The sequence below is a fragment of the Ctenopharyngodon idella genome, chromosome 10 (genome assembly GCF_019924925.1).
Source record: "Ctenopharyngodon idella isolate HZGC_01 chromosome 10, HZGC01, whole genome shotgun sequence".
Taxonomy (NCBI): domain Eukaryota; kingdom Metazoa; phylum Chordata; class Actinopteri; order Cypriniformes; family Xenocyprididae; genus Ctenopharyngodon; species Ctenopharyngodon idella.
Window position 1 is genome coordinate 45,904,587 of NC_067229.1, and position 14,300 is coordinate 45,918,886.

The following is a 14,300-nucleotide window of genomic DNA, read 5'->3' on the forward strand; positions in this document are numbered from 1 at the left end:
AGGAATATGTATTTTTGTGTCCAATTTGATATTCAATTCTTATTACATAAGTGAATTAAAATAATAGAAATGTATAATTTTCGCATATAAAATCTCATATAAATTATTTATAAACTTACATGTGTCATATTTAAATAAAACAAAAAAAATCTAAAAGAGGATTGTGGAAGATTTCGAGTTGTTAGAGCATTGTTCATAAAAGATTTTTAAAACGATGCAAAGTTACCCAAAACATCGTTTAACAGCCACTCCAAAAGAGCAAATAATTTTCTAATTGTATTTCTTCAATGAACTGTGACTGTGTGAATGTATCAGCTGTTATATCAGGCTGAAGTCATATGACACAAACGGAGTGTCTCACTTCCTCAAACTTTCTCAGCTCATCCTACCCTTGTGTGTTGCAGTTCGCCACGCGAAACCCTCGTCTGCTCGACATATTCTCTCCAGGCAGATAGATCGCGGGTTTGGGCTTATTTTGGCCTCATGGCGAGCTCGCGGGTCGGTCAGTGGAGGTCCAGCGCGCGTGTCGTGTCCACCTGTCTCCTCGTCACTCTTCTCACCTGCACGCTCAGGTGTTCAGAATGTGCCAAACTGAGCAACATCATTCTCATTCTCACCGACGACCAGGATGTGGAAATGGGGGGAATGGTAAGTGTACAAAAGTACATTACAAATGTGTTTTTTTTAATGGTCGTGCACCATGATAGTACCACCTTTGAACAAAAGTACTATGCTGGTAACTTAATACAGTGGTTTAAAAGCTAATACCATGGTACTTTGATAAATACCACAGTACTGAAACTCATACACCATGGTATTAACATTGTATTTCAGTGAACTTCCATGGTACTACTTTCTTGTACGTCCAAAAAACAAACCAAACAACAACAACAAACCCTGTTTTTTCCATAATAACTTAGTGTCATAGTGTATACAAACAATGACACTAAATTATTATAAAGAAGTCTCTTCTGCTCACCAAGGCTGCATTTATTTGATGAAAAGTACAATAAAACCAGGAATATTGTGAAAATATTATTAGAATTTAAAAAAAGCTGTTTTCAATTTTTAATTTTATTCCTGTGATCAAAGCTGAATTTTCAGCATCATTAATCCAGTCTCCAGTGTCACATGATCCTTCAGAAATCATAACTGTATTTTTGTCAAATAATGCCTGGCTTGGTGAGCAGGAGAGACTTCTTTCAGAAACAAAAATATATAAAAGGTTGGAATAATTAAGATATATAATATATGGGTCAATGACGTGACGGGTCATTTTTTTGTCCAAAGGCCTTAATAATAATAATAATAATAATAAACAAAGATATGACATCCAAAGTATGTGAGGTAGTACAACTAGATCTCTTTTATCAAATCCAAAAGGTTATAATTATATTTTGCTACATGTAAAGGTATTTTAAAGATTTTGAAGTGTCAAAAGTGCCAATACAGCCACTTCGTTTGTGATTAAAATATCTTAAAATGTAATAAATGTATATATTTTTTATTCTGGCATGATTTTATAACATCATATATTAACATAGTGCAAAATGGTATTAAAATTATGTGTAGAAGTTGTTGCTTTGTTATGAAAAAGAATGTCCGGAAAAATGAATTTCATTGATGTCATTTGGAGTAACCAATATAAAGGGACCAAGTCATGCAGTCAATATCGTGTGACAGGACGTGACATCTTTCAGACACCATGGTTGTGAAGCAAAATAACTAACTCTCTCTTAACTATTTGAAAAATTAATGTTTTCACTTGCTCATATGCATGTCCCGAAACATCAGGTCATTCGGTACAACCGCTATAAAACATGGAAAATGTTGTAATATTTTAAAAACTTGTACTACATATAAAATGTTTGATTGTCCTTTTGCTAGCTAGATAGCAAGCTAGCTAGCTAGATATCAACCTGTTAGCATTGTTTGAAAATACAGTCATTCGGTATAACCAAAAGTGTCATTCAGTAAAACCGAAATTTTGGTCAAAAATTTTGTCCATCTTGTAAAAAATGACAAAAGTAGTGTTAATTGATTATAAAAACCACATAATCTAATTGTTAACACTTAATAAAACTTCAAAATTAATTATATCTTCATTATGTGTTTTTTTTTTTTTTACACTTTTAAAAACCTTATTCATCAATGACCCATATATACATTTGAACTATTAGGCTAAACCAGTCTTATTCTGGGAAGGCAGGGAGAGCATGTTAAAGTCATATTGAACCTGCAGTTGTTTTAAACGTCAAGATCAGGAGCAAGTCATTAGACTAAAATTAGTGTGTGAAATCATACATCCTGTTGACATTTTAGCAGTTACAGGTGATGCATCATATTGACACTATAAGAGTCTCATTGAGTCTTTCTGTATTTGCAGACGCCCATGAAGAAGACCAAAGAACTGATCGGTGATGCTGGTGTGACTTTCTCCAATGCTGTGAGTGCTCAGCTATAAAGACCTGTCCTTTTCAAAGAACTGATCAAATATCATAAGTTTCTCCTTTCCTGTTGTGTTTAGTTCGCTGCCACCCCTCTGTGCTGTCCCAGTCGAAGCAGCATCCTCAGTGGTAAATATCCTCACAATCATTTGGTCCGAAATAACTCCATCTCTGGCAACTGCAGCAGCGTGACGTGGCAGAAAGAGGTCGAGTCCTTGGCCTTTCCTGTTTACCTCACTAAGATGCGGTACCAGACCTTCTACGGTGGGAAATACCTGAATCAGGTCAGCCTTTGTCTCTGTGTGGTACTCTGTGAAATCTCACTGGCCTATTTATGTGGTGTTTGTTCTTTGAAATTGCCAACAATGGTATCAGAAGCTCTCCACAACGTCTTCAAATATTTGCAAACCCTTCAAATACTTGAAATGTTCTTAACCCACAACATTCTCAAGAGTTTGAGAAGTCATTTTTCTCTTCAACTACTTTCCTTTCCTGGTTACCTCAAATTCATGGGAACAAAAATAAGATAATATATAAAACTTTTTTTTAAGATGTCAAATCAAATTCTGATTACTATGATAAAAACTATAATGCAATATTTTTTTATTTTATTTAAATCAGCAGTAGTACAACTAATACAATAGTGTATACTTCACTATTTAAATAATAATAGTGTCTATTTAAATAATCTTTTATATAAAATCGGTGAATAAAATGTGCTTAATTGTCATGAAAACAATGTTGCAATGCAATGCAAAGCAAAAAAAAAAATCTCCTATTTGAAGAAATCTCACTAAATCTTCTCCAGGTCATATTTCTCCTGAAATTAAAAAAAAAATAAGAAAAGAAAATGAAGTCTCTTTTTAGTACCATTAAGATTTTTTTTTTTTTTTTTTTTTTTTGCGATGTGCTTAATTGTCATGAAAATTGCTATAATACAATATTTTTATTTTTAATAAATATTTTTTTAATACAAAATCACTAATTTTGCAATAAAAAATAATCAATTAAAAACCAAATTAAATATGAAAAATTCAATTTAACAATAAATAGAATATTAATATATATATATATATATATATATATATATATATATATATATATATATATATAAATAATAATAATAATAATAATAATAATATTATATATAATTTATTTATTTATTTATTTTTTAATAATTTTAATTTTATTATTGGGGGTGATTAAATGTGCTTTTTTTTTTTTTGTCATGGAAATAATGGGAAAATGAGCTTTCATTTCATTAACAAAATATAGTTTCTTAATTTTTTTTTCTCTGTTTGTGTTTAAGGGGAAGTATGACATATTTTGACCAGTATTGTGAGATTCTTCTAGATTCTTCTACTGTTTTCACTCATTTTGCATAAATCCCTCTCCATGTCCTCAGTATGGAAGTAAAGATGCAGGCGGTGTGGCTCATGTACCTCCCGGCTGGGACCAATGGCATGCGCTGGTAAGTCACGAACAGAAACATCAGTCCCACATTACTTCCCGTTTCATTCTATCTGCCTTCAGATCAGGAGGGAAAAGCTGTATCTGACAGTGTTAGTCAACTATACACATGCATTCATGCATAACGCATGATTTAGTACGGTCATGTGATGTGGTTTCATTATATTTTGCACCACAAAAGCAGATCCGGGTTTTAACCATTTAATCTCGCTTTTACAGATATTTCATTTTGCGGATGTTAAACTCAGTATGATCTTTTGGTTTTATTTGTGTATCCGTCCACAGGTGGGAAACTCTCAGTATTACAATTACACACTTTCTGTGAATGGAAAAGAGGAAAAACATGGGGACAACTATGAGAAGGACTATCTCACAGACCTGGTTGTAAGTCTTTAATGCTTTAAAGTGTAAATTACAAACTTTTTTATTTATTTTGAATAAGTTGCATTGAAAAGTAGTTCACTATAAGACTAGGAATGTGTGTTTGGAAAGTAATTTGAACTCAAGTTGGAACTTGTCATGTCACATTCAGTCAAATACTATTTACTTCCTTGTAAATGAGAAAGCTAATGAATTTGCCTCATCACCTGCTAAACATGTTTTACGTCTGAAATGGATCCGTTAACACAACGTGGTCACCAAATAATGTTGCCAGTTGCTGTTTAAGAACAAGACACAAGCTGTTGGCCTCATTATGACTAATATACACATAGTTGCATTCTGTGTAACTGTCCACGCAGCAGTGTGTCATGTGACTTCTGCGAGATTCATGACTGGACCTCTTGATACTTTGTTTATAGCTTATCTGACATTAAAATCTGCTCTGTTATTGTTTAACTATGGTCAGGTGTCCCAGAAACAGATAAACAGATTAAATGCTCCACTCCCAATAGTGATTCTCCACCCGGGGGTTCTAATAATGCATTACTAAGTTATTAATTACTGTACTTTAATAACTTTTCCTTTGAAAAAGGGAAGTTTTTTTTCTTTGTGCATCTGCAGTATACATTTATATATATTTTTGCTTAAAAATATGATAAAATATAAACCAAGAGGCATCTGCAGACAAAAAAAAAAATGTATATAATTCATACAATCAGGTCTTAAAATGTGATCTACTGTCAAACCACCAGGCAATCTGGTTTGTTTACATAAAGTGTAAAAAAAAAAATAAATAAATAAATATATATATATATATATATATATATATATATATATATATATATATATATATAATTACAGCATAGCATGAAAAACAGATGGTTAATATCTGAAATAAAGTCTGTTGATTCTAGTTGAACCGGTCGCTGCATTTTCTGGAGGAGCGGAGCCCCAATTATCCGTTCTTCATGATGTTGTGTCCGCCGTCTCCTCATTCACCGTGGACGGCCGCCCCTCAGTATCAGCAGACCTTCAGTGACGTGAAAGCGCCACGTGACGGCAGCTTCAACAAGCCTGGAAAGGTTCGGCTTTTAGTTTCAGGTTAAGAGGTTGAATTTAACAAGATTGGCTTTCCACAATATTTTAAGCTCAGAGAAAACAGGTAATATAAAATAAGTAATGTAACTATTATTAAAAATATTTTATATCAAAAATAATTGTAATTTATATATAATTTTATATAACCTTCTTTATATATATTCACATCTTTCAGCAGCTATTTCTCTCACAATATTTCATAGCAGATTTAATCTAAATTAATTTTATATTTTACTTCTTAAATAATATTAGTGGTGATGGTTGTATTTTATTTATTTATTTTAATGGTGCAAGAAGCATGTTTTTTAATGCATGATTTTTTTTATGTGCTTTCTTGAATATTTTGTTAAATAGATTTAAAAAAATACCAGCCATTTAGTTTGTTAATAAATCTAATTAATTAATATTATATTAATATTAATATATACGTACTATATATTTTATTATTTGTATATTTTATATGATGCCCGTTTAATTTTTTTTGTCTATATTTTCATATGGTTAACTTATATTTTCATGCGATAATTATTTTAGTATAATTGCGATACTATATTATAGTTTTAAATAATACTTAGAATTAGCTCTTATTTTTGTATTTTTTGTTTTCATTTTAATTTTACTTAGTTTTAGTAATTTTGTTTGGTGTTTTTGTCATTAGTTTTTGCCTCTGTTAAAATATGTCTAGTTTTTATTAATTTTATTTCAGTTTTAGTTTTAGTTTAACCCTGGCTGCAATGAAGGGATTTTTGGCCTGTTCCTCTGTACAGATGTGTATGACCTCAGCATGAGCATAAGATTAAATGCTCTTTCCCTGATCTCAGGACAAACATTGGCTATTACGGCAGCCTGTGAATCCAATGCCAAACAGCTCCATTGACTACCTTGATGACGCTTTCCGCAGGAGGTACAAAATATAGATTTTATAAAACATTCTATCACATAATGTGATAACCCAGACATGTGGAACTATGTGGGCCGGATCTGGGCCAACACTATGTTGCTGTCTGGGATGATGTGTGTATTTAATACCCCTGATAGGTGGCAGACACTTCTGTCAGTGGATGACATGGTGGAGCAGCTGATTAAGAAACTGGATTCAGTAAAGGAACTGGACAACACGTACATTATCTACACGTCTGATCACGGCTATCACACTGGTGTGTCCTCGATCGCCACGGTTCTATCGATCTTTTGTTGTCTGTCTTTATGACACCATATTTTAAAAAATCCATTTCAGGCCAGTTCTCGTTGCCCATTGACAAGAGACAACTGTACGAGTTTGATATTCGCATCCCCCTCTTGGTTCGGGGTCCAGGAATCAAAGCTAAACAAACACTTCAGGTCAGAGGAGTCAGTTACTGATTTATTGAGTGATGTGTCTATATATGTTATAATACATAAAATGCTGTAACATCTATTTAACTGTCCACTAGTCTCCAGTGATGAATATTGATCTTCCCATGACTATCCTGGACATCGCTGGAGTAAATCTCTCCACAGTCAACATGGACGGACAGTCTTTCCTGCCACAGATGGTGAGTGTGTCATGTTTTTCACTTCCTGTTTCAGTACATGCATATTTATATTCTTACTTTGTGTATGTATACTCCTGGGCAGAAAAATGGGCCAAGCCAAAAATGGCAAAATATTTAATGTTCTTGACCATTTTAATCACAAATCACTGGTTGGGAAATTAACAAGAATTGCACAAATACTGTAGATAAAGTAACTTAGCACAGAATAGCCTTCCCCTTTGTTTTCTTTAAAGGTTTATGCCGTGTGGGTAAACTCGCTGTCAGCTTTTTTACAGGAGGAAGAGTCAGTGTTGTTCCACTGAATGTTAATGACTTAACACAATTCATGAGTAGTTGAAAAGTGTCTCCCAGTTCATTTGAGTTTAATGTGAGACCAAATATTCACTACAGGGTTCAAATCTAGAATCTAGAGTATATGTTTCCAAGAGTCCAAGAGTATATGTTTCTTTCCATTGTGCACTATACTTAGATTATTCATTACACTACTGTGAATTAAATATTTTGATGACATTTCACCTATTTTTATGCTACTCAGTTGCAAGTTTTAATCCTTTTTCAATACAATATCTACCTCAATGCAGCATTATGTTATTATATCACACTACTGTTCAAAAGTAAGATTTGTTTTTGAATGAAATTGATACTTTTTTCAGCAAAGATGCATTAAATTGATTAAAAGTGACAGAAAAGACATTTATAATATTTCTATTTCAAATAAGTGCTGTTCTTTTGAACTTTCTATTCATCAAAGAACACTGAAAAATAAAATGTATCACAGTTTCCACAAAAATATGAACTGTTTTCAACATTAATAATCAGAAATGTTTCTTGAGCAGCAAATCAGCATATTAGAATGATTTCTGAAGGATCATGTGACACTGAAGACTGGAGTAATGATGCTGAAAATTCAACTTTGATCACAGGAATAAATTACATTTTAAAATATATTCACATAGAAAGTAGTTATTTCAAATTGTAATAATATTTCAGAATATTACTGTTTTTACTGTATTTTTGCTCGAATAAATGGAGCCTTGGTGAGCAGAAGAGACTTTTTCAAAAAAATCTGACCCCAACATTGTATTTATTGTAAAGACCTTGTAGGGAATCTCTCAAAAGCATGTCCACATCATATTGCATGGCAAAATCAAAAGAAAGAAATTATATTTTGCATTAAGAGAAAAATGAAGCATGTTTTAGGACCATTAAGATTGCAACCATTAAGCATATTTTCATTCAAATGTCATTATTGGAAAGCAACAAAATACTGTAAATGAGAAAAATAATACTTTCTGCCATTAGTCTTTATGCTAATTTAATTTTCAAAAACCTGTATCCTAGCTTAGTCATAATTTTTTGCATTACAGTACTAAGATACTTTTTGAGAATTACAATAATGAAAACTGTCTAATAATGTCACAATGAGGAAAAAAAATCTTAATTGTGCTAAAAGAGTCTTTTCTCTTCTAATGTTCTCCATGAAGGCACCATCATTACGTAATGGCACCGAACGGCCCTTCTTTCTGGTGGAGTACACTGGTGAGGGATATGCTTCTGAAGATCCCAGCTGCCCCAAACTCGGCCCTGGACTAGCTGTAAGTATTTTGCCAATCATATACTATGAAGCATTTTCCCATCAACCTCTCCTGATTTCTTAGTATACAAAGCAAAATTTTCCTCTTGCTTCCAGCATTGTTTCCCAGACTGTGTATGTGAAGACGCCTTCAACAACACGTATGCCTGCGTCAGAACTCTGAAGGATGGAAACCTGCAGTACTGTGAGTTTGCAGACAATGAGGTGAGCTCAAATTATGTTGATACTCAGGCTACACTAATCCGGATTTACATTTATGCCTTTGTCCAAAGCGACTTACGTTGCATTCAAAGTATGCATTTTATTACTTCATTTTTTCCCTGGGAACAGTCAAAAAATATTTATGTATTTGAATTGCATCTAAAGGGGACCTATTATGCCTCTTTTCTCAAGATGTAATATAAGTCTCTGGTGTCCCCAGAATGTGCCTGTGAAGTTTCAACTCAAAATACCCCACTGATCATTTATTATAGCTTGTCAAATTAGCCCGTTTGGGTGTGAGCAAAAACACGCCGTTTTTGTGTGTGTCCCTTTAAATGCAAATGAGCTGCTGCTCCCGGCCCCCTTTCCAGAAGAGGGAGGAGCTTTAACAGCTCGTGCTTCGGTTGCTCAACAACAACAAAGCTGGAGAATCTCACGCAGCCAAAATGAGGATTGTCAGTAACGGTGTTCAGCCTTACATTGTTCAAACTGGAGTCGGACACTGATGGAGAGACTCAGGAAGAAGATACAACTTTTAAAATGCAACTGGACATTTCTGAATGGTTAGTGGATAAATTTATGTAGTTGCTGTGGAGTTGATTCAACTCATCGACTAGCATGTGACGGCATGTTAATCTTTTGTGCAAATCCAGCGTTGAATTGACCCTCGTTTGTGAAACAGTCCGGCGTAAAATGACGGCATGTCAACAACACTCTACTACAACAACACTTCCTCTTCTCTAAAGCAGCCCAACATGGCCTCGCCCCCTTTGTTGTGTGTTCTCCGGGGTGGGGTTTATGTAAATTTTAGGGTTTGTGATGTCACCAACCAGGGAAGAAGCTTGTTGTAGTCCCTACCAGCCATTTGTTCTAGTCCTTAAAAAGCGATTTCTGTAAAAGAAAATATCTCCTTTTGCATTGAACTTTGAGCGTCGTAACTTTTCAGATGTTGTTTATGCTCAAACAACAACATTACATAAACTAAAGTTAAAAAAAAAAGCTGTCATTTTGGCTGCGTGAGATTCTCCAGTTTTGTTGTTGTTGAGCAACCGAAGCGCAAGCTGTAAAAGCTCCGCCCTCTTCTGGAAAGGGGGCCGGGAGCAGCAGCTCATTTGCATTTAAAGTGACACACACAGAAACGGCGTGTTTTTGCTCACACCTAAATAAGGGCAAATTTGACGAGCTATAATAAACGATCTGTGGGGTTTTTTGAGCTGAAACTTCACAGGCACATTCTGGGGACACCAGAGACTTTTCATTTTTGTAAAAGGGGTATTATAGGTCCCCTTTAATGTAGACGTAGACGTAGCCTCAATGAATTTCCCCTGTGATCTCCTGCAGTCATTTGTAGAGGTGTACAACCTGACGGCAGATCCCCATCAGCTGGAGAACATTGTGAAGAAGGTCGATCCTACCCTTCTGCAGATCATGAACCAAAGGCTGATCAAGCTGCAGTCCTGCATGGGAGACAGTTGTCGAAAGCTCAAATAACCCTGTGCCAAAGGGTGGGCCGGACCCCAACCCTGCTCTTTAACGGAGAACGCCAAGTTCAGTAATGTGAAGATGTATCAGGGTTTTCACTTGCACAAATCTCTCCTGAAATTCTTAGAGATGGTTCACCTAAAATGTGTATTCTGCCATTATTTACTCAGCATTATGTTGTTCCAAAACCTTGCTTTTTACCACACAATGAAAGTGGATTTGCGTTTGGTGAAAGAACAAAACAAACAGGTTTGGAAGGAGCGAATTAGGGTGAGTAAATATTTACAGAATTTTGGAGTGAACTCTCCCTTTAATTCTGACATGGTGAAGTCACGCACACGCCCCTCCTTTAAATGTGAATGTATCTACAGCGTGATTCTGCTTCAGATGGTGTCATACAGCTTCAAGAACACCACTTCTAAGGACTTGAACCAAATTAACTGAAAGTTTACTTGTCCTTCCTATTTCCTACTGTCATCATACAGATTTTTTTTTTTTTCGTTTGTTTTTTTTTTTTTTTTTTTTGAGCACTTTTATGGTAAATGAATGTTTAAACTAAATTTTGATGGCTAAAAAATACTACCATCAAAACATTTACCCTTTGCATTTTAAGAGCTTTTTTTTTTTTTTTTTTGACCGTTATCTTCGGTTATGCATAGTTGTTTTATCTTTTTTTTTTTTTTTTTTTTTTTTCTTTATACTGTGAATTAAACCATATACGTATCCTTAACTGCAAATGCCACAAATTCCACATGTGCCACAGTGGAAATCCTCTTCTGATATTTTTATTTTAAAATGAATTTTGCTTCATAAAGGGAAAGATCTGATATTTAAGGGAATTTTTCCAACTTTGATTTTAATCTATAATGATTGTGCCTTTTTGCACTAAAGCAGTGTTTGTGCCTTTGTATGATACAAATGTCTAATTTTGAATAAACATTAAATTTACAAAAAAAAAAAAAAAAAAATTATGCTTTTGCAGTGTCCATTTGATGCAAGAGCACATTACTGCCACCTGCTGCACTGGAATATAATTTAATGTGTGTGTGTGTGTATAATATATATATATATATATATATATATATATATATTACACACACACGCGCATACATACATACATTATATATATTTATTTATTTGCAAACAGTGATGATGTTTTTGTGGGCGGAGCCTACCTGGTGGCAGAAAATGACCGTTCTGCAGTTGCTGTCTGTGCCACGGAATAAAAGCATAAAAAAGTTAATTTTGAGTTTATATCTTACAATTCTGAGTTTTTTTTTTCTCTCGCAAATCCGAGTTTATATCTCACAATTCTTACAGGGAAAACAGAATTTTGAGATATACTTGTTATTCTGTCCTTTTTCCTCCGAATTGCGAATTTATATACTGCAATTCTGACTTTTTTCCCTCAGAACTGTGATATAAACTCACAATTGCGAGTTATAAAGTCCGACCTGGAGATATAAACACACAAATGAAAGGAAAAAAGTCAGAATTGTGAGATAAAAATGTTACAGGCTATGTTTAAAAGTTATCTATGTAAAATTTTATAGGTTTAATTACTATTTCATGCTGAACCTGCTATGTATGTATGTCCACTATGAACTGCATATGTGAATATTGTGTAGACTTACTGTTTACATCAAATTCATGTTTTAATAGTAGACTAATCAATGCAGGATTCATCAGTCCAGTCTGTGATTTTCAACATAAATGTCTGTTTAGCTTCAAAGGGCGTCTTCAATGATGGTATTCTATAAAAATGAAGGCTATAATTTTTTTTAATTCCGATTCTGACATCCAAAGGCACAACAAAACATACTTGCCACTATGTGACGTAACTGTGACTTCCTATTCTCCAAATAGGTCTATAAACCCCTTATGAAAATAGTTTTCCTTCTGACAGATTCTAATAACTAAATTTAGTGTAAAGTTCTGAATGAAAGTTACTAGACAGATTAAACTGGGGGCATTCTGAACTTTATGGAATATGTAATTCATATTTATGGATTGCTCGATTAAAAGCTTAAGTTATTTTAATCTTGTTAGGTCCATTTTTAAAATACACAATGCCAAATAAAAATGCAAAATACATAATTCACTGCTTTTTATGTGAAAAAAACCTTTATTAACAACAGAAACTCAATGTATGAAGCAATGCAGAAATAATTTGATCTTAACAAATACACACAGTGCAAGGCTTATCATATGAATATTTTTTACTAATGATTTAATTAAATTGAAAGGCCTTAATTTACACTTCTTGAACACTATAAAACATCTAAAAAAAAGATGTTTCTCCCCTTCAATAACCAACTTTCTAAAGCCACAACATATGGCCTTAGAGATATTTGTAGACTACTTTTTCTTCTACTGTCTGCATCTCGATTTTAACAGGACATTTGTAGAAGTGCGAGAGCAGTTCCTCTGTGTATCCGATGAGAAAGTAGAATTTACTCGGGATGAGTTTCTGTATCATCACCGCACAGATGACCAGGATGTTGCCTCTGCGTTTGATCACCACCTCATCTGCTAAACAGCCATGAAACGTGCCGTATACGAAGCGCCTGATGAAGACGTCCTCCACCACGCGCTCTGCTGCTCCAGCTTCACCCTGAAGATTACCTATGGGACGAGGAAGTGAAAGATTGTTATTTAGGTACTTGTGACACATACTACAGTTAAATTCCAATGAAATTGAACCATAAAGGTCTGGATTACCAGCCCATGTAGTGTCAGTAATGTTGGGAATCCAACAGGTTCAAGATATCGTACTGTTTGAGTGGGACGTGTAATGCAAAGATTGTGACTCACTGGTGTGTTGTGAGAGCCAGCCCTTCCTGTGTCCGATGTGATGAGGGTGATGCACCTGCTCATACGTTAAGGGCCTGTCTCCTTTACTCACTCGAATACGAGCTGCGCGGTTCTGTTAGACAGAAGATACATCGTCTGGGTTAAAAATGCTTCTTAAAGGGACAGTTCACACAAAAATGAAAATTCTGTCTTCATTTGATGTATGAATTTCTTTCTTCTGCTGAACACAAAAGAAGATATTTTGAAGAATATGGGTAACCAAACAGTTGATGGACCCCATTGACTTCCATAGTATTTTTTCCCCCCATACTATGGAAGTCAATGGGGTCCATCAACTGTTTAGTTACAGTAATTCTTCAAAATATCTTCTTTTGTGTTCAGCAGAAGAAAGAAATTCAATTACTATCAATTACAGAATATATTTTATACATTTTGAGGTTGGCATGTTTTTCATTCATTTTGGACTTGTCATTAGCTTGTTTTTGGTCAGATTTCTTTCATTTATTAAAAATGTGTCAAATGTGTTTTAAAAATGTTTTATTCATTTTCCCCCCAGTTATGACATGTTATCATAAGGAATATTATTTAATTACTCTTCTACTTCTATTAGCTAAATTTAGTATACATAAATTTAAATATGGGGGAAAATTACCCTTAGTTTTTAATTTTAAAGGCAGAAGTTCAACAATACCTAAAAGCAATATTAAGTTGCAAAATTTAAAAAAAATATTACTTTTCGTTTTGTTTATCCTAATGTACCCCATCTCTGCATTTGTAAATCTTCAAAACCAACTAAAAATAGATAAATAAAATGTTCTTGGAAAAATAAGATTCATAAAAATCAGTCAAACCCCATTTGAAACCACTGGATCTGATCACATACCTTCAAACAAGCTGCAGTGCAGTGAATGTTCCTCAAACATGCCGGAGAATTTAACTGGCTGGTCACAATCTACAAACACACAGACCATTTTATAAATTACATGTACTTATTAATTATACAATCTAAATCAAGCTTCACATCCAACATTACGTTCAGTGCCAGTATCTCTACATATTTATCAGAACGCCTCTCGTTTTCTACGTCAGTTACATAAGATTAGGAAGATCTTCACATGTAGAAACGGTTTACAAAAGCAAAAAAATGTAAATAAATTCTTACCGACAACAATTTTGTCTGTCTGACCAAGGACGTCGCCATGTTTTTGCCAATAAATTGCACAAGGGCAGACAGTCGCCAAGAGCGCATTACCGCCACCTGCCGCGCTGGAACAACAT

General features: G+C 34.1%; 2 protein-coding genes across 2 annotated transcripts; one reads left to right on the forward strand and one right to left on the reverse strand.

Annotated features, from left to right (window-relative positions):
- Positions 1-218: 218 nt before the first annotated feature.
- gnsb (glucosamine (N-acetyl)-6-sulfatase (Sanfilippo disease IIID), b) lies at positions 219-11,176 on the forward strand. The gene is made up of 13 exons (XM_051908130.1): positions 219-648; positions 2,387-2,446; positions 2,528-2,731; positions 3,853-3,918; positions 4,203-4,301; positions 5,213-5,380; positions 6,218-6,300; positions 6,435-6,553; positions 6,634-6,737; positions 6,830-6,931; positions 8,416-8,526; positions 8,622-8,729; positions 10,068-11,176. The coding sequence occupies exons 1-13, from the start codon at positions 484-486 to the stop codon at positions 10,215-10,217; spliced, it is 1,539 nt and encodes a 512-aa protein (XP_051764090.1). The 5' UTR covers positions 219-483; the 3' UTR covers positions 10,218-11,176.
- Positions 10,868-14,300, reverse strand: mrps24 (mitochondrial ribosomal protein S24). The gene is made up of 4 exons (XM_051908152.1): positions 14,185-14,300; positions 13,906-13,974; positions 13,023-13,134; positions 10,868-12,833 (listed from the first exon to the last, which is right to left on the reverse strand). The coding sequence occupies exons 1-4, from the start codon at positions 14,269-14,271 to the stop codon at positions 12,550-12,552; spliced, it is 552 nt and encodes a 183-aa protein (XP_051764112.1). The 5' UTR covers positions 14,272-14,300; the 3' UTR covers positions 10,868-12,549.

Excerpts from the sequence above, each read along its gene's own strand:
- gnsb (XM_051908130.1), top strand. The coding sequence starts at position 484 with ATGGCGAGCTCGCGGGTCGGTCAGTGGAGGTCCAGCGCGCGTGTCGTG. Across the intron at positions 3,919-4,202 it reads GGGACCAATGGCATGCGCTG|GTGGGAAACTCTCAGTATTA; the intron begins GTAAGTCACGAA and ends ATCCGTCCACAG. Across the intron at positions 8,527-8,621 it reads AACTCGGCCCTGGACTAGCT|CATTGTTTCCCAGACTGTGT; the intron begins GTAAGTATTTTG and ends TCTTGCTTCCAG.
- mrps24 (XM_051908152.1), bottom strand. The coding sequence starts at position 14,271 with ATGCGCTCTTGGCGACTGTCTGCCCTTGTGCAATTTATTGGCAAAAAC. Across the intron at positions 13,135-13,905 it reads GCACTGCAGCTTGTTTGAAG|AACCGCGCAGCTCGTATTCG; the intron begins GTATGTGATCAG and ends TCTGTCTAACAG. Across the intron at positions 12,834-13,022 it reads CTGGCTCTCACAACACACCA|GTAATCTTCAGGGTGAAGCT; the intron begins GTGAGTCACAAT and ends CTCGTCCCATAG.